At 41.6% G+C, this 23743-nt stretch overlaps 1 protein-coding gene across 1 annotated transcript; it reads right to left on the bottom strand.

Moving 5' to 3' along the window:
• Nucleotides 1–6996: 6996 nt before the first annotated feature.
• On the bottom strand, nucleotides 6997–23524 carry LOC141114323 (keratin, type I cytoskeletal 12-like). Its single transcript, XM_073607939.1, has 8 exons — nucleotides 23010–23524; nucleotides 12133–12215; nucleotides 11236–11392; nucleotides 10729–10887; nucleotides 10494–10619; nucleotides 9822–10039; nucleotides 8832–8887; nucleotides 6997–7332 (listed from the first exon to the last, which is right to left on the bottom strand). Exons 1-8 carry the CDS (start codon nucleotides 23424–23426, stop codon nucleotides 7232–7234), a joined length of 1317 nt encoding a protein of 438 aa, XP_073464040.1. The 5' UTR covers nucleotides 23427–23524; the 3' UTR covers nucleotides 6997–7231.
• Nucleotides 23525–23743: the final 219 nt, after the last annotated feature.

The raw sequence follows: 23743 nt of genomic DNA, 5'->3' as shown, positions 1-23743 counted from the left end.
TTTAAGGAAAGGGAGTTTATCGTTTTTGAAATGTGTTTCCTGGATAAAGGTGATATCTGCATGCAAGCTTTTGAGCTCGTGTAACAACATGCGTCTCTTCTCAGGGATATTTAGACCTTTCGCATTGAGGGAAATCACTTTTATGGAGTCCACCGCCATGTCTTCAAGAGAGCAAAAGAGGGGGGGCACTGAAAGAGGAAGGAAATGCTAGTGGGGGAGTGGACTAGGTAGACTAGTGGGAAAGAGGGGGGTAGAGATAGAGTGGGGGGGAGAGGGGTGAGACGTGTGGAGGTGGGAGTGGGAGTTAGGACAGGGCAGAGTTTCCTGTCTCTGCTGGGGAAAAGTTAACTATACAAGCAATTAGCTTAAAGTTTGCCCACTACCGGAGCACCTATAGATGGTCTTATATAGCAATCGATCTACTTATTATTTCGTTATATTTTTGTGATTTGTGGTTTTTAACCAATATTCTATGTATATGTTTTTTCAATAAATTATCTTTTGATATAAATACTTGATGTTACTGTGCCTACAAAGTCAGAAAGTCCTCCTGTTTTTTCTTCTGCCAATATAGTTTTAGGACGTGGCACGCTTATACCTAAACATGTATCCACAGTACCACTCTGTGTCATGATACTTCCCTTGTTGTATTCTACCCTCTGACATACCATTGCACTAATCCTACATCCAAATCCATCTTAATTTAGCAAATTACCTTGGCAATCCCAGGCGGTCGTCACAGACCCAGAGGGACGCTTTGTGTTCCTTAAGGGACTGGTTGGAGATGTGCAATTTACACTAGCAACGCTATATGCTCCCAACGACCACCAAGATAGGTTCATCAAGCATACACTGGACAAACTACTAGAGTTCAGAATGGGCCAACTTTTTATAGGCGGGGACTTCAATGTCCCTATGATCCCCTCCTCAGATACCTCCTCGGGCACCTCCTCCATCTCCGCAAGCCCTGCATAGAGCTCAACTGATCGACGTGTGGCGACTACAACACTCGGGTGAACGAGATTATACATTTTACTCCCCACCGCATAAGTTGTATACCAGAATAGATCTCTTCATGATACCTCATGACCAACTTCATCTAGTGAGCTACACCACCATTGGCCAGATTACGTGGTCAGACCACGCTCCCATCTCCCTTACGTACACCCTCTCAGAGAGACCCTCGCCTAGATCCCGATTCTGGCGCCTGAATGGGAGCCTACTGCAAATCCCTGAGATACTGGCGGACGTGACTAAAGAAATGATTCTATACTTTCGGGAAAATGACATACAAGACTGCGACCCAGGCTCCCTTTGGGAAGCACATAAGACGGTCCTCAGGGGGATTCTTATCAAACATGGAGCGTGTGTCAAGAGAGAACGCAACATACAGCTCGACAGCTTACTCATCAAACTATCCGCCACAGAATCACGACATAAACACGCTCCCTTGCAGGCGCTGGAGATAGAGTTAGGATCCCTACGTAGACAGGTATTGGACCTGTTACACTATAGGGCCAAAGCAGCCCTACAATTTAGTCATAAACTAACCTATGAGTCAGGAGACAAATGTGGGAAGTTGTTAGCCAGAACGGTCAGAGAACTGAAATCGGCGGCCTATATTCCCCAGATTACATGCCCCAAAGGTCAAAAAGCCACGACTCAGACACAAATTTCACAGGGATTTGGTAACTTTTATTCCTCGCTATACAATTTACAGGACAGCCAGGCCACCCAAGCGGACATAGAGGACTACATTACATCCTCTCATCTCCCGTCCCTACCAGCGGAGATCCAGGGAGAACTAGATGAACCACTTTGGAAGAACTGCAAATGGCAGTGAACTCCATGAAACTGGGTAAAGCCCCGGGCCCAGATGGCTACACCATCCAATATTATAAAACTTTCCTCCCGATACTGGGCCCGCGGTTAGTGAACTTCTTTAATTTCCCTAGAGACACCCTGAGGGCTCACATCTCCTGGTTAAAGCAAATGCGTACTCTTGACGCCGCTTCCTATAGGGAATGGGACGAGACAAGGATGCCCTCTGTCCCCCCTCTTGTTTGCTCTCTCCCTAGAACCATTCCTTAACACGATTAGGCTAAACCCAGACATAAAAGGTCTCCCAGTAGGAGACTCCCAATGTAAAATATCGGCCTACGCGGATGACCTCCTATTCTCCCTGACAAACCCCATGATCTCCCTACCTAACCTGCTAAAGGAATTTGATAGATACGGTGCAATCTCCCATTTGAAAATTAACTTCTCCAATTCGGAGGCGATAGGCGTATCGATCCCCCATCAAGCCCTGCTCACCATGCAATCTAGCTTTCGATTTAAATGGACAAATACGGGCTTAAAATATCTTGGCATACATATCCCATCTGACACATCACGCACATACGAACTTAATTTCCCTCCTCTCCTTGCCAAGACACGCACTCTCCTAGATAAGTGGCACACAGGACTCCACTCCTGGTTTGGCAGATGTAACCTCATAAAAATGAGCATATTGCCCAAATTTCTCTATCTTATCCAGACCCCTCCCATACAGATCCCATTTTCCTTTTTTAAACAGGTCCATGCCCTCTTTACCCGATTTGTCTGGGCTCACAAGAAACCCCGGCTCAGTCAAACACAAATGACGCTCCCCAAACACTTTGGTGGTCGGGCTCTACCAGATATCAGACAATACTATTTGGCCACTCACTTAGACCGCATACTAGACTGGAGACGCAATGCGCCGACCAAACTTTGGGTGCTACTCGAACAATCCCAAACCCACATACCCTTGAAGGGTATGCTATGGTGCTACAACAGTTTACCCCCTGAGCTGAAATCACATCCGTTAATAAGCACCACGCTGAGGCACAACTTCCAAGCTGCCATTCATTCATCCCTCATGACCAGAAATTCACCACTGCTCCTGATACTTGGACATCCAAGCTTTACTCCTGGTCTACACCATCCAGAGTACTCTATATTAAAAGACTCCGGTTGTGACCATGCAACCAAATTTGTTTCTAGAGGGAAGTGGCCTTCAATTCTAGACCTTACTGAAGCAACGGGACCCTTCCAACTTCCCTTCTGGAAAGCAGTGCAAATCCACCACTTCCTCCATTCAATCCCCAATCCCCAGAACTTTACCCGACAACTGACGACTTTTGAGGACCTTTGCTCTGGCACGGGCCCAATATCACATATACTATCTCAAACATATGCCCTACTAAACGCACCCCCGGAACAACCACAATTACCTTGTATGTCTAGTTGGGAAACAGACCTGAACCTCACCTTCTCTACATCACAAAAACAATGCATCATCAATTTTGCTCTTAAATCCTCCCTGTGAACTAAAATGCAGGAGATGAACTTCAAGTTGTTAACCAGGTTTTACCTGACACCCTCTAGACTACACAAATGTTTCCCCTCCTCCTCGGACCATTTCTGGCACTGCAGGGAAGAGGATGGTTCGCTACTACACATTTTCTGGTCCTGTCCCAGACTGCAAAGTTTCTGGGGAGACATCTGCCGCATCATACAAGAATTCACGGAATATGTCATTCCGGAGGATGCGGCGTTCTTCCTCCTACACCACTCAAAGATTTCGGCCAAAGCATACAAGAAATCACTAGTTAGACACCTGCTTAATGTGGCTAAGGCCTGCATACCCCTTTTTTGGAAACAACAGTCCCCACCAACCTCTGCACATTGGCTGAGGAAAGTAGAAGAAGTAAAAAAGATGGAGGACTTAATCCTTACTGCACAACATAGACGTGAAACCTTCACGAAAACTTGGGATATGTGGAACATCTTCATTTTTTCTGATGAAGGGCAGCGCCTCCTGGGGTCCTAGACTCCCTCTAACACCTAGCTTCTATGTACCCTGTCTGCCACCTCCATGCCTTCTGCTTGTCCCTTCTCCCACACCTCTCTCCCCTCCTTCCCCCCCTCCCCCCTTAGCTGAGTCCCTTTACTTTACCCTGAAGTAACCCAGACACTTATGCCCCTTACACACGGTCGGACTTTGTTCGGACATTCCGACAGCAAAATCCTAGGATTTTTTCCGACGGATGTTGGCTCAAACTTGTCTTGCATACACACGGTCACACAAAGTTCTCGGAAAATCCGATCATTCTGAACGCGGTGACGTAAAACACGTACGTCGGGACTATAAACGGGGGGCAGCGGCCAATAGCTTTCATCTCTTTATTTATTCTGAGCATGCGTGGCACTTTGTCCGTCGGATTTGTATACACACGATCGGAATTTCCGACAACGGATTTTGTTGTCGGAAAATTTTATATCCTGCTCTCAAACTTTGTGTGTCGGAAAATCCGATGAAAAATGTCCGATGGAGCCCACACACGGTCGGAATTTCCGACAACACGCTCCGATCGGACATTTTCCATCGGAAAATCCAACCGTGTGTACGGGGTATTATAGTGTTTGGGCGGTCAGAAAAGGTGAAACAGGACTAAGGGTGAGCTCCTTACCTCTTGACGTTCCCATGGAATTGATTATTTGTGAACAATCATCACTTAAGCAACGAGTATTTGTTCTGAGGTTTTAAAATGCCATGTAATTGAAAATGTAACCTGTTTGCAATTATCTCATGCACTGTATATGGGCTTTGCAATTGCTGAAATGTTCACATCTCTTGTACTATTGGGGCCTCGCCCTTTTTTCTGGTGTTTAATAAAACTTTATATTTGAAAAAAAAAAAAACTACTATACATGGCCATTGTAAAGCTACCGTGGCAATGACAGGTGTAATGCTTTCTGTCTATCTATTAAGTTCTTGTGGTAAAACCAAGGAAGCTTAGACTTCTGAAGTGTATCAATGCTTTACTAAACAGGGAAAAATCTGCACATACAAACTGTAGGATGTACAATACAACACTACTTCTAACTTACAAAATATGCCTACAAATATAAGCGTGTACAATATGTACACATTAAGTAAACTAAACAGTTACTCAACTTAGGGGTCAAGATGTCCTTCATAGTTCCTTGCTCAGAGTCCAACTCACAAAAGCGTCTCCAAAGTTATCCAGCTTCCGGCAGCCATGTCTTCCTCTTTGTCCTCCAAAACCTCTCTGTCCCAAACACATGATTCTTCTTCCAACGCTCCCCAAGCCCTTCCCACCCATTTCCTGCATACACCAACTTCCTGCAAAGAACATCCTGTCTCAGTTATTTACATATCAATGGAGGGGATAGGGCCTCTGTAAACATATGCTGTTACTAAACCTAACTATATTATTGCAATAAAGTCACTATACACATGGCCATAGCAACACAACAGGTAAAGAAGGCACCCCAAGTTAGGCCATCACCACAGCTGGAGTGCCAAGGTTGCCTACCCCTGCTCTAGGAGCTTCAAAGACTGTGGACAAACACTATTAGGGACCAAAAGGAGCGCATCAACCATTGAAGAGTAACTTCATTGTTTTAAAGTTGTCTGCCTGATATGCTGAGCAAGATGTTGTATTATTTTGCATATGAAAAGTCTTTAGTAATATTCCTGAGCATTCAAATGTCTGAGCCTCTGTTTTCTCTAGCAGTGCTATCAAAAACATATTTACAGAGAAAGGTGGAGTAAGCAGTGGTTGAAAGGATGGAAGACTGGGCACTGGGTGTAGTGTGAAGAGGGTGTACAAAAGTAGCCATACTGGAAGGGGGAAGGATATTGCTCTGATTCTATGCCTTGGGAAGGATTCAGAGAATTTGAATTTCTAGAGGAGGATGTGTGAAGCATTTTGGATTGAGCTTGTGTGACCCAGGGATGAGTGCATAGATTGGGTGCACTGGTCGAGTGTGTAGCCCTGGAAGCTCCTGGTGTTGGATAGTTTAGGCTCATAAGATATTTTCTTCATGTGGCCCAAAGTATGGCTTCTTGAGTTTGACATTGAAGATCTGCCACTGCCAACCTAGTCTTACCTCCTTACTGAACAAAATTTTAAAATACCACTAAAGACAAAAAGAGTCAGCCAGCAAATTGCCTAGTGTTTCTGAGAAAATATGTCAACTGTGCTGACGGTTTTAATCTGAGTATAGCATCCAACTGAACTAAATTTGGCAGATCACTCACAGTACTTCAAGCTGGGACCACAACTCCTTACCAATTGCTGTTGTGCAGTGCAGAGGGATATAATAGCAGGTACTGGGCTTGGAACACTTTAGCGCATTTCAGGGTTCAGTTCAGGGTGATTTAAAGAATACGGATGGTAGTGACTATAGTCATTGCGCCTGTAGCACTGTCAGGTCCAAAACTTTAATGTCAGTAAAATTATAGCCATTTAGCAGGCAAACGGTATCCCCAAGTCAGTATGAAGGCATCATTATTTTGTTTAACCAGAATGTAGCTTGAATGAATTATGATCTGTAATTTACAGAAGTGGTATACCTCTGTGATATTCATTGTCCTGAACAACAGTTAAGGAGACGTGACTCAGACAGTGACAGTTTGTTTTTCTTACTCCCCTTTAGGCTTTAGACACACAATTCACCTACAGTATACAAGCATGTTTATCTAAGGAACTCTCAAGAGCATCTTTAGCTTTGTAAGAAGCACTTAAAGAAGCATTTGCTTTGAATGCAAATAGTAGTAATATAGCCATTCATTTGGAAATGTGTCCTCATTTGCCCGTATGGGGGGCTGTGTGAAGTTTTTGCCAGGCTCCTTGTCATTTTTTAGTCCTTTGAACTCAAACATTTGTGAAGGGCATACAATAATGCTAAACACTTATCAAAAATACTTTAAATGCATAGTAGTGATGAACAGAAAGCAAATAAGTTAGAGGAGGGACTCTGTCCCCTCCCTGCTTGCTCTGTTCAGATGGTGCTGTGTGGAATTCTGCCAGGCTCCTAGGATTTTTCAAGCTCTTACTAGATACTCAAACATTTTTGAAGGACATTAAGTCATATCAAATCACCATCTGGGATACTCAAAGTACATCTTGGTAATGCATATAAATAATTGAAAAGACGTCATGCAGAGAAATGAAAGTAATGCTTTATTGAAACAAACACAGGTACATATGCTGGATTGATGGATATTGTCATAGTGTGTTTGGCAAGTCAGAACAAAAAAATTACATTATTGATATTGCCATGCTTTATATGTGTTGGTACAAATGGTAGTTGCAATGTGAATTTCATAAGCGAGTCTTTGTTCTGCAGCCATTGTACATCAACTGTAGCTCATTGTATCTGAATTGTTACCAATCTAATTCATCGTTTCTTCCAATTCCTTCGTTTCAGAAGAAACAACTTCTCCATTCACTATATTTTCAATAATGGTCTTTACTTTCCTTATCTTTGTGGGATCTGCAATACACAAGAGTTGGACTTTTAAATCATTCTCCTCTTAAACAATAACCTGCATTAAAAGTTGTTAGCATTCAGACTGGTTGTACCTAAAGCCTCCCTGCCATAAACAGCCCATAGATGATTTCATTTTTTTTCCTTCCACCACAAGTGGAAGGAAAGAAAATAGCTCGATTTCCACATTAACACAGTCAGTGTTGATAGGGTAATGCCTCCCGCAGCACTATTGTGTTCTGCTGGTGGGGTGGGGCGGGAAGCCTTCCCGGCTAGTAGAACACAATGATTACTACTAGCAACTGTAGACGCTGGCAGTAATCGCACTTAAGAAATCCAACAGGCTGGGTATAATATAAATTAGATCAGCCTGGAAAAAGTCTGCCCATAGATGGATCAAATCTCGGCTGGTCCCTGCTGAACTGGCCGAATTTTGATCCATCTTTGGCCCGCGATACCTGTTTTTTTACATTTTGCCATCTTATACTGGCCATATCCATTACATTCCAATTACACAATTGCACATCTTCTTTAGATATATGAACAATTATGTAGTTTGAGGGCCTGCCTGGGCAGTACGTTCAGTTTATCATGGGTAGTTGTTGATAAATCCAAAGTAGATAGTACAATAGGTTTGAAAGGTGTGTGGGCAGGATAAGGCATGTAAAAATCATGCAACACTTCCTCCCAGGCGTTACTTTTTTGCCAGTATCCAAAAATAATTAGTAGAGACAAAATGCTGTCTGCTTCATATTAAAAAGCTAACACCGGATTGCTAAGTGAACCAATCAAGAGTGTGATTAAGATATAGGAGATAGCTACATGTTATTTTAGGTAAAAAGAGACTTGTGTGAAAGTTTTTGTGAATTTGTAGAAATGTTTCCTTTTGTGGAATCACCCTGTTCTCATGACATAATCTGACCCATTAATGGTCCCAAGATAGAATGGGTTGGTTCCACAGACTTTCACACATTCCATTTTGTACTTGGACGTTCAACATCTGCCTTGACGCATTTCATAGTGATTTTAATAAGGTGACTTGTGTAGCCTTTTAAATGCTGGGATATGTTTCTGGGATATGTTTCTGAAGAAAGGGCTTGGATAAACTTGAATAAGCTGTGAGCTACAGCATTACAGAACAAGTCCAGCAGAATGTGACTCACTACTATCAGTCATTAGTTGTCACTGGAACAGAAATAGAGGGGAAATCACCCAATGAGAACAAACTGTCCAATGACAGCTATCAAGGTGAGGAGAACCGAGGAGAAATCTCTCCAAGGGAAGAGGTTCTATTGCTTGTCCACACTATCAGGGACTTGATTGATTGCCATTTGCTTTTAAGTGACTAAAGAGATGTTGTAATCAAGGAGGAAGCAAAGGACCACTGGATGCGCTACGGCTATGTCAAAAAGTGACCTTTGTTGCAACACAACGTACAGTATATGTAGACTTGTGATGCCTTCATCTTCAACAGTTGATAATCTCAAGCAGGGACAAAACCTTACCTTTTTTGGAGTCCACTGATGATGTCTGAGATTGGGTTTGTTGCACTGTGAAACTTCTGTTATTACAGAAAAAAAAGATCTTAGTTTAGAATTTTGCTTTATTTGTACCGGAAACTTCAACATTTCGTTAAAAGGAAATACAGCTATACCAATTGAGTCACTTGTAACTTGACCTTTGTCACATTACAAATACTCATTCCTATTCTATCACTAATATCACACCTTTAAACATACACAAAAACAAAAAACCCAACAACAGAGTTGACCACTTGACCATTTTAAGTCACCTAAGTTATAATAGTATAGGGGGAAGGAATATTTGGGCAACAAGATGTGTGACTAATATGCCAATTTTTCATTTTAATTGAAAGAGTACGTTTGGAAAAAAAACAAAAAAACATATTTAGCACATCTATGCAATAACAAACAATTGTACCATGTTTTATCCCTTTACAAATGCTACAAGCACAGAAAAATAACAGTTTGCCATAAATCCAGTGTGCTCCTTATTTCCAATTTGGGCTAAAAACTCAGTGACTTTGTTGTGCTGAAATCCCAAGCAGTGCTATTAACCCTGCCAGCTAGACGGCAGTACTCTACCTATCCCCCCATCCCTCTGTGTCACACGCCACATGCATACATTTATTTTATTTCCAAACAAAACAATGCCACTGCCTTGACTCCCAAGGGCTTCCCCACACATTGTATGTAGGAAAAGGGCTCTTGTAGTTCTGGGGAGGTGCCTACGTCAAGAGAAACTGCGGTCCCAGGAACTGTCCCTGCAGGAAATTTACAAGCTTGGTCATGAAATCACGGAGAATAATAAAAGTTGTTTCTCACTAGAGTAACATGGTAGCAAAATGCGGTGACTTGCTCTAGAGGGGGGTTTGTGGTTGGGTAATGTTTGGACATACCCTTTATCTCTGATCAAATTTAGTGAAGACAATCTTATTTGGCATCGTTCTCCATCTCTTAGCAAACTCGTCTTACCCTAGTTCTCCCTCTAGAAGGCGTCTGTAGGTTTCAATCTCCATTTCCAGTCTGGTCTTGATGTCCAAGAGTCTTGCATATTCTGCCCTCTGTCTTTCCATGTCTGATCTGACTTGCTGCAACTGTTCTTCGACACTGCTGATTTGGATCTGAAGCTGGTTCAGTTGTACACAGTAACGACCTTCTGTCTCGGATAATGTTCCTTCCAGGGAGTTTTTCTAGGGGTGAAAAAAAAATGTTGTATGGCTTTCCTCTAGCAAAGGAAATGATAGAAACATCATTTAAATTTCAATTTAAATGTTGATGTTAATGCCATTTAACTACTTGTCAATAAACTTAGTCTAATTAAAGGACTGGTCCTTTTTGAACCACAAATAGTAACCACTTTAAAATGTTAAAACATTAATTTATGCTAATGTGCCCTTTACCTTATTCCATATGACCAACAGAAAGCCATTATTAACAATGTTTTTTTTTTTTTTGTTTTTGTTTTTTTAAAGAATATGGTCTATTAAGAAGAGACCCACTCCAATGGTCCATAATTTCTAGTAAAAATCTCCCTAAGGTTGTGTTAAATATGGAAATTCATTAAAACTGTTTTGTAGACAATCATTAGAAATGGTTGCATTATAAAGAAAATATTTAATATTAACAATAAAAAATTATACTTACCATGGAGATTTGTGCCTGTAGTTCAATTTCAAGACTTTGTAATGTGCGCTTGAGGTCTGAGATCTCAGTGCGGCTAGTTTGGACTTCTTGTACACCAACGGAAATTTCCTTTTTCAGTTCACTGCTCTGAAACAACCAATGTTAGAATTCTGATAAGAATTTTCCAATTAATTACAACTTAACACTATGAAAGCAGAATGGAAAAGTGGTAAAGCTTTCTATAGTAATGTCTAACCTTCTTGAGGAACCATGCTTCAGCATCTTTGCGGTTCTTCTCTGCCAGTATTTCATACTCGGCTCTCATTTCATTCAGATGTTTGGTTATGTCCACACCTGGTGCAGCATCCATCTCAACGCTGACTTGACCGGTACCACCCTTAAGAGAATTCATCTCCTATTTATGTAAAGCATACACATTTATTAAGATGCAGGTCATTTTAGTATATAGTATATTGTGCCACAGTATCCAATTTTTAGCATCATTTACATTTTGTCCACTATAAAAGTGCCTGATTTACCCATTGCATGATGTAGTAGCATTAGATTTACATGAAGACTTCTATAACCAGTATCCAATGCCTAACTTATATGTATTATTAAGACAAATAACATGATCCAGGCATTTGCTGGAGTTATTGCCTTTGGACCCATCCCCTTGCCTTAAATGCCTTTTCAAGGGGCATAACCCTTGAAGTGGTGAGTGCCAACATGTATCTTTGTCTGAAATGTCAGATCTGCCTACCTCTAGATGATTCTTTTTGAGGAAAGCCAGTTCTTCATTCAAAGACTCAACCTGCAGTTCAAGATCAGACCTGCCAAGTGTCAATTCATCCAAGACACGTCGGAGGCCATTGATGTCAGTCTCCACACTTTGGCGTAGGGTCAATTCATTTTCATACCTGGCATGGAGTAAGAACATTAATTATTGGCTGCCTTACTTAAACATTTACTTAATTTACTAAACATTCACTATTTCTTCAAAATCAAAGAATGACTTTACTTTTGTCTCCTTTTACACCTGTCCATTATGGTTAGGTTTGTTACAGTATGCATGTTAATGTTAAATTCTGTATGCGTGTGTTAATGTGTGTTGTGTTAAGGAACTCATCATTTTTTTTTTTGCAGGGCACTTCAATGGCTTAGTCGTCATCTATTGTACTATTGCTTTAGGATGCTATTCTAAACACAGAGTACCATGCATTACGGGGTTGTTTTGGTAACAATTTTATTTTGTGTTACTGCAATGCAGAGGTGTAGAACCAGCCTTGCTTGTTTTCTTTAGAAAGAAGTCAGAGCCTACGTAGAAAAGCCCATCCACTTCAAGCATGTTGCAGAAAATGACCTTTGATCTCTGTATTGAAGCAGTGGCCCTTCTATGCAGCATGCTTTTAGGGGACAGGCTTCTCTACTCAGGCTGTGGCTGCTTTCTTAATAAAGTATGTTTTTAAATGATTTTTGTAGTTCTACTTATTCTATATAACTACAGAAAACATTATGCTTTCCATTTGACTCTTATTAGCTGTGTGGTTTGATAGACAAGCACCAGAAAATCTTGAGTTGGGCGGCATCTAGGTTTAAACAGATATCTGTTAAGACCACTCATTATTCAACAGTCAAAGCACTTCTGAAGATTACTTACTTCATTCTGAAGTCATCAGCAGCCAGTCGGGCATTGTCAATCTGCAGGACCACTCTAGCATTGTCTGTACTGGCAGCGATAATCTGTTGGACACAAAGCATGAAATCTTCATTGGCCTTTGATCATGATACACCTCACTTTGCTCGACATATCTTATCTTTGTATGACATGTTAATACAAGTAGTTGACGACACTCATTAGCTAATCACCTGCCCAAGGGAACAGGAAATGGATTACAACATTCCAGTAAATCTTTCAGCATTCGCACCTGCAAAACCTGCTGTCACTTTGTACAACATGTAAACCATTTTATCAGTGTACCAACCAACGGAAACATACCATAGTATGTATATTTTAAACCTATCTACAGTCTTCCAGGCCATCTACAAGACAACATTTCTGTTAGCTTAGCTAAAGATGATCACAGTCATCAGAGAGCATGAGCCTAATATGGCCGTGTCTGTGGGCTCAATGTGAAAACACCTCCTGTCCTTAATTGAGCTTTCTTGGTGATTATGGTTTTCCTTGACCAATTTGCTATTGTCTTCTACAAGATGCTCTCTTCTTCAGTGCTCCTTCCCACCCTCCTCATAGGAACAATTGTACATGTTTATGCCATGGAAAAGTGCATTTCTTTTCCTTACATTTTTTATTCGAACAATCATCCGTTCACTATATCATTCAAGATTCGGCATTTGGCTATGTTATTGAAGTGTTAAAACTTCTGTCAGATTGTATTATTGTCTCTGTCCCCCCTGGGACCAGTGTTCCTGGCATAGAAAGTGATTGGACATCCAAACTTTTGAAATTATCACTGAAAAACAGGCCAGTAGCAAATGTTGCAGTGCACCTGCTGCATGGACAGTTGTCTAAGAGGGAATATGCCTTTTCCAGGTCAAGAAATGAAGGGAAGTACAGTGGGGATGGAAAGTATTCAGACCCTCTTAAATTTTTCAGTCTTTGTTATATTGCAGCCATTTGCTAAAATCATTTAAGTTCATTTTTTTTCCTCATTAATGTACACACAGCACCCCATATTGACGGAAAAACACAGAATTGTTGACATTTTTGCAGATTTATTAAAAAAGAAAAACTGAAATATCACATGGTCCTAAGTATTCAGACTCTTTGCTCAGTATTTAGCAGAAGCACCCTTTTGATCTAATACAGCCATGAGTCTTTTTGGGAAAGATGCAACAAGTTTTTCACACCTGGATTTGGGGATTTTTCTGCCATTCCTCCTTGCAGATCCTCTCCAGTTCTGTCAGGTTGGATGGTAAACGTTGGTGGACAGCCATTTTTAGGTCTCTCCAGAGATGCTCAATTGGGTTTAAGTCAGGGCTCTGGCTGGGCCATTCAAGAACAGTCACGGAGTTGTTGTGAAGCCACGCCTTCATGTTTTTAGCTGTGTGCTTAGGGTCATTGTCTTGTTGGAAGGTAAACCTTCGGCCTAGTCTGAGGTCCTGAGCACTCTGGAGAAGGTTTTCATCCAGGATTTCCCTGTACTTGGCCGCATTCATCTTTCCCTCGATTGCAACCAGTCATCCTGTCCCTGCAGCTGAAAAACACCCCCACAGCATGATGCTGCCACCACCATGCTTCACTGTTGGGATTGTATTGCACAGGTGATGAGCAGTGCCTGGTTTTCTCCACACATACCGCTTAGAATTAAGGCCAAAAAGTTCTATCTTGGTCTCATCAAACCAGAGAATCTTATTTCTCACCATCTTGGAGTCCTTCAGGTGTTTTTTTTAGCAAACTCCATGCAGGCTTTCATGCACTGTGAGCTGTAAGGTCTTATATAGACAGGTGTGTGGCTTTCCTAATCAAGTCCAAACAGTATAATCAAACAAAGCTGGACTCAAATGAAGGTGTAGAACCATCTCAAGGATGATCAGAAGAAATGGACAGCACCTGAGTTAAATATGAGTGTCACAGCAAAGGGTCTCAATACTTAGGACCATGTGATATTTCAGTTTTTCTTTTTTTAATAAATCTGCAAAAATGTCAACAATTCTGTGTTTTTCTGTCAATATGGGCTGCTGTGTGTACATTAATGAGGAAAAAAAATGAACTTAAATGATTTTAGCAAATGGCTGCAATATAACAAAGAGTGAAAAATTTAAGGGGGTCTGAAAACTTTCCGTCCCCACTGTATCTCCAATGGGGCACAGACAGAAATAAAATCCTGACAAGTGTTCTCATCCTTCCCCATACTCTTACCCATACTCTATACAAATAATTAAATGGTTAAGGATATAATTTAAGGCCAATTCCTGATGATATTTGATGATTCTTAAGTTTTACTATTGGGGAGTCATGTGCAACAAGTAGACAAATGTATTAGCTGCCTGTTTGCTCAGGGTCCATTCCTCACTAAGTAGGATCAGCATCACAGTCAGTCAACTAGCATTTAGAAAAAAGAACTGCGAGCCTAAAGCCGTCTGTAGCTGGGGTGACTTTCTTTCCTGCAACCATGGGTTGCAGGAAAGAAAATCGATTGATTTCCCCATCAACACAGTCAGTATTGATGGTGGAATCCCTCAGTCAGAGCTATTGTGTTCTCCCAGCGGGAGGGGGGTGGGCTTGGGGAGTCGTCCCTGCTGGTAGAACACAGTGATTATTGTTAGCAGCTGTGACCGCTGGCAACAATTGCATAAAAAGTCTGACAGGCTGGTTGTACCCCAGTCGATCGATGGATTGACTTGGGTACAATCAGCCTGCCCATAGATGGTTTGAATCTCAGCCAGTCCCTGCTGAACCGGCCAAAATTCGAACAGTCTATTGCCAGCTTAAGTATCAGTAGGTACTTGATAATCTGCAAACCATCTCCTATAAGCCTTGAGATGCCTGGTACATGTGACTTAAGTGGTCTAGCCTTCTCTGATTTTGGAGATAAGCCCTGACCATGAGGTAACCTCTCTTCGCTGTTGGCTACAGAGTAGATCTCATAATAATCCTTAGAATGGAGCTTAGCTTTGGCTAAATGGATCATGTCCAAAGTTGGAGAAGTCAAATAACTGGGCCAAAGAAGGGCATTTTCTAGGTGGATAAAGGTATTACTAGGCCTCTTAAGGGTGCCTGCTATCTTCAAGGAATTTCAAGGCATCCACAAACCTCACTCCCTAGCCACCAAAGAATCATTTTAAGGAATGATCTTTGTACAAACATGCAAATGTGAATTAGGAAAACTTGCATGTCTGTGCCTATAAAGGAGTGCTGTTGGTGCCAACCTGTTTCAGAGAAAGCATTAGTAACTAGTGACTGTCAGGAAAAAATCATCCCTGACAACTATGGATTGTCTTGAGAAAATCGACCAGAACTGTGGAAGTGCCTGCAAAAATTTAAACAGTCCCCAGTTTGTTAATGGTCGAATCGGGTGAACATTCTATATTATGTTGGCACCCTTAATTAAAAAAGGCCAACAGGTTCACTTTAATCAAGCTTAAAATCTTATGTCATGTTATGTGGTGGTCAGAGGGCAGTAAAAATAGGCGACTGAGCTGCAATTTTACAGCATCGCCCACCCGAACAAGTGGCACCGCTTTTCGAACTATCCCATTAAGTTAATTGTAGCCACGCTGCAACCACCTGCAATACACGCGATTGTTGTGCGGTAGTGCAGCATTATATGGTTTTAATCAGATGGTGAGCACCAGCTGTCAAATACCCTATAGAAAGCAATCTGAACATAAGGGCACCACATTTCACCTCAAGTATGACAGTATCCTTAATGTGCAATGATCAGTAACTTACAATATCCAATCATATTTCAGATTGTTGCAGCCAGGTCAATAAAATAGGCAAACTGCCTAGTAATTATGGTCTACTACAGTTTGTATTATTTCTTTGTCTTAGTTTTGGAACATGAAGTTTTGCCCAAAACAAAATCCTTTCTACTTCTCGCTACGGCAAAATATATGGTCTTGCCACAGCAAGATCAGAAGACATTATTTAGCAATCGTAATTATGGGACTCGCTGTCTTTATGGCAGTTCTTTGCAAAACATCACTGAGTAATCCACAAATATTGCCATTAAGCAATCAAGAAAATTTATAAGAATGAGAAAATGATACATAATTTCATATTGAATCCACAATATTGGTTCAAAACTGTTTATCTTATAGATAATTAAAAATAATGATGTTGCATTAAAGTTAATCTTCTTTAATGTGTTCTTTATTGTACAGTACATTGATGTTCCAGTTCTTACTTTTTCATTCACAATATTATCTCTTTGATTCTGCTTCTATGGCACACAAACGAAAGCATTGTTTGCCGTCAAAGGGAGCATGTTTTTATTATCCCTCAGTGTATATTGGACATGTTAGCAAAGTTCCAGACACAGTAAACCTTTTATCCCGAGAGCCTGCAGGCAACTGAATGGCAGGTGTATGCAAACAGTAGAAACACACACTTATCCATCATCAAAGTACTGTGACACATCCAGATCAGTAGTTACACTGTCAATTTTTCTTCCACGTTTGTCAACAAATTTAACAAAATAAAATAAAAAAATTGATTAATTTAAAAAATTGTGTATTTCAAAAATAAAAAATGTAAATTAAAAGTAAACAGGTGCTCACCAGGCTGACTTACTGTCTTATTCACTTACAGCACTGATATGCCAAATTATTGTAAACATTTTCAGAAGGCTTAAAGCGGACCTGTGATGACAGATGTATGGTGGTTTCCATTTATGGTCTCTGGTTCTGAAAATATTATTTTAAGTACTGTCACGCTGATACTATCTGAAATTTGAAATGCAGCTAGGTACACAGAGCAAGAGCACATTTCTACAATTTAGCCTTGCCTAATCTTATCTGATGCCACACATTGGTCTATGGTTCCAAGCCTTTAGCCCTGAAGAAGAGGTCAAACCCCAAAACGAGTTGGCTACTTTCTGTTTACAGGTTTTTCATATCAACAACATTTTGTAACAATCAGAATATATTTGAGTAATATAAAAGCTGAACACAGTGCACATAAACACCTTCTTGTACACAACCCTACCCTTAGCTGTTAAGGGCTTAAGATATAATCTTCTCCTAGGCTGGTTACACGCTCAATTTCATAGAATCTTTGTAAGTGTAATACTGTTTTATTGCTATTACATTTTATGTTAAAAAAATGCACTAGGTCTATGTGTCCTGTGTTCTGCTTTTATCATACATTTAGTTCTAGGCCATCTCTGTCTATTGCTGATGTCCTTCGGGGCCAGTACAGATTGAAGCTATCTACACATCTTTGCCTGGCATTGCTGAGCCCCATAGTCGCCAAGATAATTTCTACATATCCAAATATGAGCAAAAGTTATCCTATTTTTTATATTATGTGAATATATTTTACAAGTTCTTTGAGACATTCCACAACCATCCTTTGACTTACAGGTACTTTTTGGTGCCCCTCTCCAGGGTCCTGAAGCCCTGGATCTGTAACATACAAATTTTACCACTTCTTGACAGTGTTGACGTCCTGCGTGCCATTATCGCCTCCTGCACATCCCTACTGGCCCATCATAATGATGGGCTACTTTCCTGTCTATTAAAAAGATACAAGGAAAAACAGGTAACTAGGATTCAGATGTCAACAGAGAATGAAATGCAGAGTTGTAGCCTTCTCAGTATCTGTGAGAGTATCAGTAGGTTTACGTTAAGAATTTACCCTTTAATTGGCAAGGTTTTTTTGAGACCTAGGCCAAGTTTAGCAGTGTCAGTATGTCAGCTAAATTGGCAATAACTCTGTGACAAGTTTGATTGCTTGACATTGGGTCTGAGAACTAGGAGCACACACAACTGCGCATTACTGTTTCTCTGCTGCAAGGCTATTTAATCGTCTCAGGCCAAGGGGCCCTTAGACTTACACTTAGACTTTAAAATTTCTATTGCAGTCTAAAAGGGGTTAAATGGTAATATTAACGTGTTTTTTCCATCTTCTTGATACTGTGGGGTTGATTTACTAGAACTTGAGAGTGCAACATCTAGTGTAGCTGTGAATGGTAGCCAATCAGCTTCAAGCTGCAGCTTGTTCAATTACGTTTTGACAAAAAAAAAACCTGGAAGCTGATTGGTTTCTGTGCAAAGCTGCACTAGATTTTCTATAGCAAAGCTTTTATCTTATAGTAAAACACTACCATTATCTTGGAACACAACTGCGTGTCATCTGTTAAAGACTAATGTAATCCGAGTGCAGCCCTATGTATTGTATAGCAGGTATAAGTTTCTGCATATTTATACAACGTACAGTAAAAACTATAGAACAGCATGTTAAAACTAAGAGGACTAATTCATCTGAAGGTAGAATACCTATTTAAAAAGAATGGTTTTGCATTTCCAATGGCTGCTTCATAAGGCAGTATTCAAAGTATAGAAGTAATAACCCATTCAAATAATCAAGAGTCATCTTTTAGACTTGATCCAATAAGGTAAGCTTATTCTGTATAATAAAGCAGATGTGACGTATGGTTTTATAACCATATATAGACTCATAATATACTTTTGGATAATCATAGTTTTTAGCTCTGCTCTGTAGATAAATAAGGAAAACCGCTTCTAGGCATCCTTGTCCCACTGCATCTATAGAGGATAATTATTAACAACAGGTTGTATTTCAGTATGACGTCATGGATTTAGCAGAAAGTAACCCGATAACCCTCCGGTTTATGTCCCTTCACTCAATACCTCTTTATTATTTATATTTATAATGGGAAAAACAGTAAAGGAAAAACATCCCAACTTCCCATAGGGATTTGCTTAGTTTGTCTATATGTTGTATACAGAAATATATAGTTAAGTTATGATTTTGTGCAGTGATCCAAGCACTTAATGCCTGCTGAACAGAGAAAATTAAGTTAATGCTTTGTTTAAAATGCTTATTCAATGAGTGATGATGTGCTAAATACAGCAATATGGGAAAGCCAGACCTGCCTTTGGCAACCTTTTTACCCCAGAGGAACGCTAAAACAAAATAACCCTTATCTAAATGCTCTATATATTGGTGGACAGTGGGACAAATTACTCCCTTACAGTGGTGGTCAGAATGTTACCCTTAGACCCCTTTCACACTGGGGCGGTTTGCAGGCGTTATTGCACTAAAAATAGCGCCTGCAAACCGCCCCTAAACAGCCTCCGCTGTTTGTTCAGTGTGAAAGCCCGAGGGCTTTCACACTGAAGCGGTACACTGGCAGGAGAAGAAAAAATCTCCTGTCAGCCTCATCTTTGGAGCAGTGAAGGAGCAGTGTATTCACCGCTCCTAAACCGCTCCTGCCCATTGAAATCAATGGGACAGCGCGGCTATAGCCGTGCTATACGAGGGGTTTTAACCCTTTTTCGGCCGCCAGCGGGGGGTTAAAACCGAACCACTAGCGGCCGAATACCGCGGTAAAACAGCGCTAAAAATAGCGCTGTTTTACCGCCGACGCCCCCTACCGCCCCAGTGTGAAAGGGGCCTTACAGACAGCTAAAAAAGATCATTTTTATCATGCTGTTGGCTCTGCCAAGGGGCATTGGCCCCAGAACTATGCAGGCACCATCAGGTCAATAAGTCACAGCTCAAGGAGCCCCTACCATCCTTTGGAGGAACCCTGGTTGAGAATGGCTAAGACAGACTAACATTTTGCTACAGTCTGGTCAATGAAAGATGCATTTTGATTGTCAGGTCTGTTAAAGCAATGTGCATTGCTTTTTGCCTTACTCAATATACCTGTATTACGATGACAAGCAGAAAAGGCAACCAAAAAGACAAGAATTGCTGTCTCTTGCTGGTTCTATAACAGAAATAATGGTTGTGGACCAAAAAACACTATACTGCCAAAAGTAAGGGGACGCCTGCCTTTACACGCACATGAACTTTATTGGCATCCCAGTCTTAGTTTGTAGGGTTTAATATTGAGTTGGCCAAACCTTTGCAACTATAACAGCTTTAACTCTTCTGGGAAGGCTGTCCACAAGGTTTAGGAGTTGTCTATGGGAATGTTGTTTGACCATTCTTCCAGAAGCGCATTTGTGAGGTCAGACACTGATGTTGGATGAGAAGGCCTGGCTCGCAGTCTCTGCTCGAATTCATTTCAAAGGTGTTCTATTGGATTAAGGCCAGGACTCTGTGCAGGCCAGGCAAGTTCCTCCACCCCAAACTCGTTTATACATGTCTTTATGGACCTTGCTTTGTGCACTGGTGCTCAGTAATGTTGGAACAGGAGGGGATCATCCCCAAGCTGTTCCCACAAAGTTGGGAGCATGAAATTGTCCAAAATGTCTTGGTATGCTCACGCCTTCATTGGAACTAAGGGGAAAAGCCCAAGTCCTGAAAAACAACCCCACACCATAATCCCTCTTCACCAAATGATTTGCACAAAGCAAGGTCCATAAGGACAAGGTCCCATAGACACACTCCTAAACCTTGTAGACATCCTTCCAAGAAGAGTTGAAGATGTTATAGCTACAAATGGTGGGCCAACTCAAGACTAAGACTGGGATGCCATTAAATTTCATGTGCGTGTAAAAACAGGTGTCTCAATACTTTTGACAATACAGTGTACTTCCCCCTGCTTTCCTGATCCTACCATTTCCTCACTTGGTTGATGATGGTTCTGTATGAGGCAAAGACAATAAAGGACTCTATGTAAGGCAGAGGTACTGTTTGGCTGCTTAGGTAGAAGCAGCCAACTAGTACTTCTGCCCTATACATAATCCAGTGGCTGGCCAGACCCAGAAGGCATCCGCTCCAGAGAATATGTAATTACTGTATTTATTGGCGTATAACACGCACTTTTTTCCCCTTAAAATCAGAGGAAAATCGCAGGTGCGTGTTATACGCCGATCCCCTGCGATCCCGAGCTGTCACATTTTCAAAATCGCCGACCGCGATTTGAAAATGGCGCCGCCGGCGCCGAAATACACAGAGCCGGTCCTCGGCTCTTCCCGGCGGCTCTCGTTCACTTTCGGCTCCACTCGTAGTCCCGAGCAGAGCTATCCGAACCTACTCGGCTAGAGCCGAAAGTGAACGAGAGCTGCCGGGAAGAGCCGAGGACCGGCTCTGTGTATTTCAGTGCCGGCGGCGCCATTTCCAAATCGAGGTCGGCGATTTTGAAGCCCAGAAAGGCAGGGATCACTGGGGCAAGGCTGCACTGGGGCAAGGCTGCACTGGGGAAGGCTGCACTGACAAGGCTGCACTGGGGAAGGCTGCACTGACAAGGCTGCACTGGGGAAAGCTGCACTGACAAGGCTGCATTGGGGAAGGCTGCACTGACAAGGCTGCACTGGGGAAGGCTGCACTGGGGAAGGCTGCACTGACAAGGCTGCACTGGGGAAGTCTGCACTGACAAGGCTACACTGGGGAAGGCTGCACTGGGGAAGGCTGCACTGACAAGGCTGCACTGGGGAAGGCTGCACTGACAAGGCTGCACTGGGGAAGGCTGCACTGACAAGGCTGCACTGACAAGGCTGCACTGACAAGGCTGCACTGACATGGCTGCACTGACATGGCTGCACTGACAAGGCTGCACTGACAAGGCTGCACTGACAAGGCTGCGCTGACATGGCTGCACTGAGAAGGCTGCAATGATGGGCATTTAAATGTAAGTTTTTTTCCCTTCAACTTCCCTCCTAAAAGTTTTTTTTCCTTAAAATTCCCTCCTAAATTGGGGTGCGTGTTATATGCCGGTGCGCGTTATACGCCGATAAATACGGTATGTTTTGATTGTTACTGCTAATTTATTCCTAGGAGCAGAATGATGGAGCAATAAACCTAAATGTAAACTTTAACTTCATGTATTGAAATCACACTGACAGCCTCCCATAACCTCATACAGAACACAGACCCAAAGGGTATCCATTCCAGTGAACATCCAAGTATTTCATTGTTGTTACTGTTAATGTGTTCATGGGAGCAAATAAATGGAGCAGTACAGCTGAATTTAAAGTTTGTCCTGAAGTCAGCCTTAACTTCATGTATCAAAATCTCACTCACGTCTCCAAAGCCCCTCATAGAGAACCCAGTGGCTTATTAGCAAAAGCATCCACTCCACTAAACATCTAAAGATTTCTTGACAGTTACTCTTAATTCATTCATAGGAGCAGCTTGGTAACACAATGAACCTACATTTAACATTTTACCAGAGGTACTTCATGTATAGAAATCTCACCAACAGCCTCCCAAAGCATCATGTGGCACCCACTAGCTGGTCAGGCCCAGAGGACATCCATTACAGTGAACATTCATTTTTAATGGCTGTTGCTGTTTATTAATTCATATTAGCAGCAAGGTGAAGCAATGGCTGTAAATTTAAAGTTTGACCTGAGATCCACTTCAACTTCATGTAATGAAATGTTACTTTTGGCATCTAATAAGCCTCACATGGCCTAATACGGCTGATTGCATGGAATGCAATTGCACAGAAAAAAATGCAAATAAAATGCTAAAAATTTTCACTTTTCTACAGAAAACTTTTTATATGTATTTAGGGTTGTCTTAAATAGCATTTAACATACGAAAACTTTTATTTTTTAGAAAATGTAAAAGATCAAATTGGTTGCTATAGGTTACTGCACTTTGTATATTGCATTTTGCTTCATTGAAATACCCCGACAGTTGGTAAACAAGAAACAGTTATTGTCTTTTTTCACAGCTGACATCCTGTCTAACATTCCATTCACAGAACATGACAGTTAACCTCTAGTCAGCCTTCTTTAGCCTGATGGTAGGTTTAAATACTAGTTATGTGCATACATCAAAGATATAAATGTAACAGCAACGGTAACATATAATAACAAAAAGTATTTTATAATAACAAAAGTTTAAGCATTCAAGTTAATGAAAGATAAATTCTACTTATTTGCTTTTGTTTTCCCTTCTTTATTAATCCCTGTTATGAAGCTCACCTTGCTCTTCAAATCTTCAATGATGTTGAAGTACTTGGAGTAGTCTCCTCTTTGGTGGCTGTTTATTGAGCTGTGCTGTTCATACCACTCTTTAATTTTCTTCTCCAGCTCAGCATTAGCAGACTCCAGAGCTCGCACTTTATCCAGATAGGTTGCCAGACGATCATTCAGGTTTTGCATGGTCTGCTTCTCCCCACCCAAGAAGAGCCTATCGCTACCGCCAAAGCCAGCGCTGCCACCAAAGCCGCCAGCGCTTCCACCAAAGCCGCCAGCGCTTCCATAGTTGACAACGGCGCTTTGGGACACCAAGCCACCGCCAAATCCAGCTCCAGACAATGAGGAGCTGCTGAACCCTCCATAGTTGCTTCTGCTGACCTTCTGGCTGGAGGACCTTACTTGGTAACTGCTCACAGACATGATGCAGGCAGTAACGATGCACAAACTGGAGAGACTCTTAAGTTGAGACTGATGGAGAGAGGATGCAGGAAGCTGAGCTCACTGGCTCTCCGTGTCACCTTTATACTGGAGAGTGGGTGGGTCTCTAGGTGTTCAATCTGCACATTCCTCCTCAAGCATTTTTTTATGGTCTGCTTACCTGTTTTGCTGTGCCCACCTGTTTGAAAAAACAGATGTAACATGCATCACTTGTGAAATATGCCTGGAGCATTTGTGGTCCAGGACAATAGAGAAGAGGCGGGGTGAGATTTAACTTTTATGAGGATATTTTTCCTGTT

Source organism: Aquarana catesbeiana, linkage group LG12, assembly GCF_042186555.1.
Source record: "Aquarana catesbeiana isolate 2022-GZ linkage group LG12, ASM4218655v1, whole genome shotgun sequence".
Taxonomy (NCBI): domain Eukaryota; kingdom Metazoa; phylum Chordata; class Amphibia; order Anura; family Ranidae; genus Aquarana; species Aquarana catesbeiana.
Note: the sequence above shows the minus strand (reverse complement) of the source record. Positions and strands in the feature narration are given on the sequence as shown.

Bases quoted from the DNA above. Each gene is read 5' to 3' on its own strand.
- LOC141114323 (XM_073607939.1), bottom strand. From the start codon at position 23,426: ATGTCTGTGAGCAGTTACCAAGTAAGGTCCTCCAGCCAGAAGGTCAGC. The intron at 10,040-10,493 runs GTAAGTATAATT...TTTCACCCCTAG, and splicing joins TACAGGCACAAATCTCCATG to AAAAACTCCCTGGAAGGAAC. The intron at 8,888-9,821 runs GTAAGACGAGTT...CTGTAATAACAG, and splicing joins CTTCTAGAGGGAGAACTAGG to AAGTTTCACAGTGCAACAAA.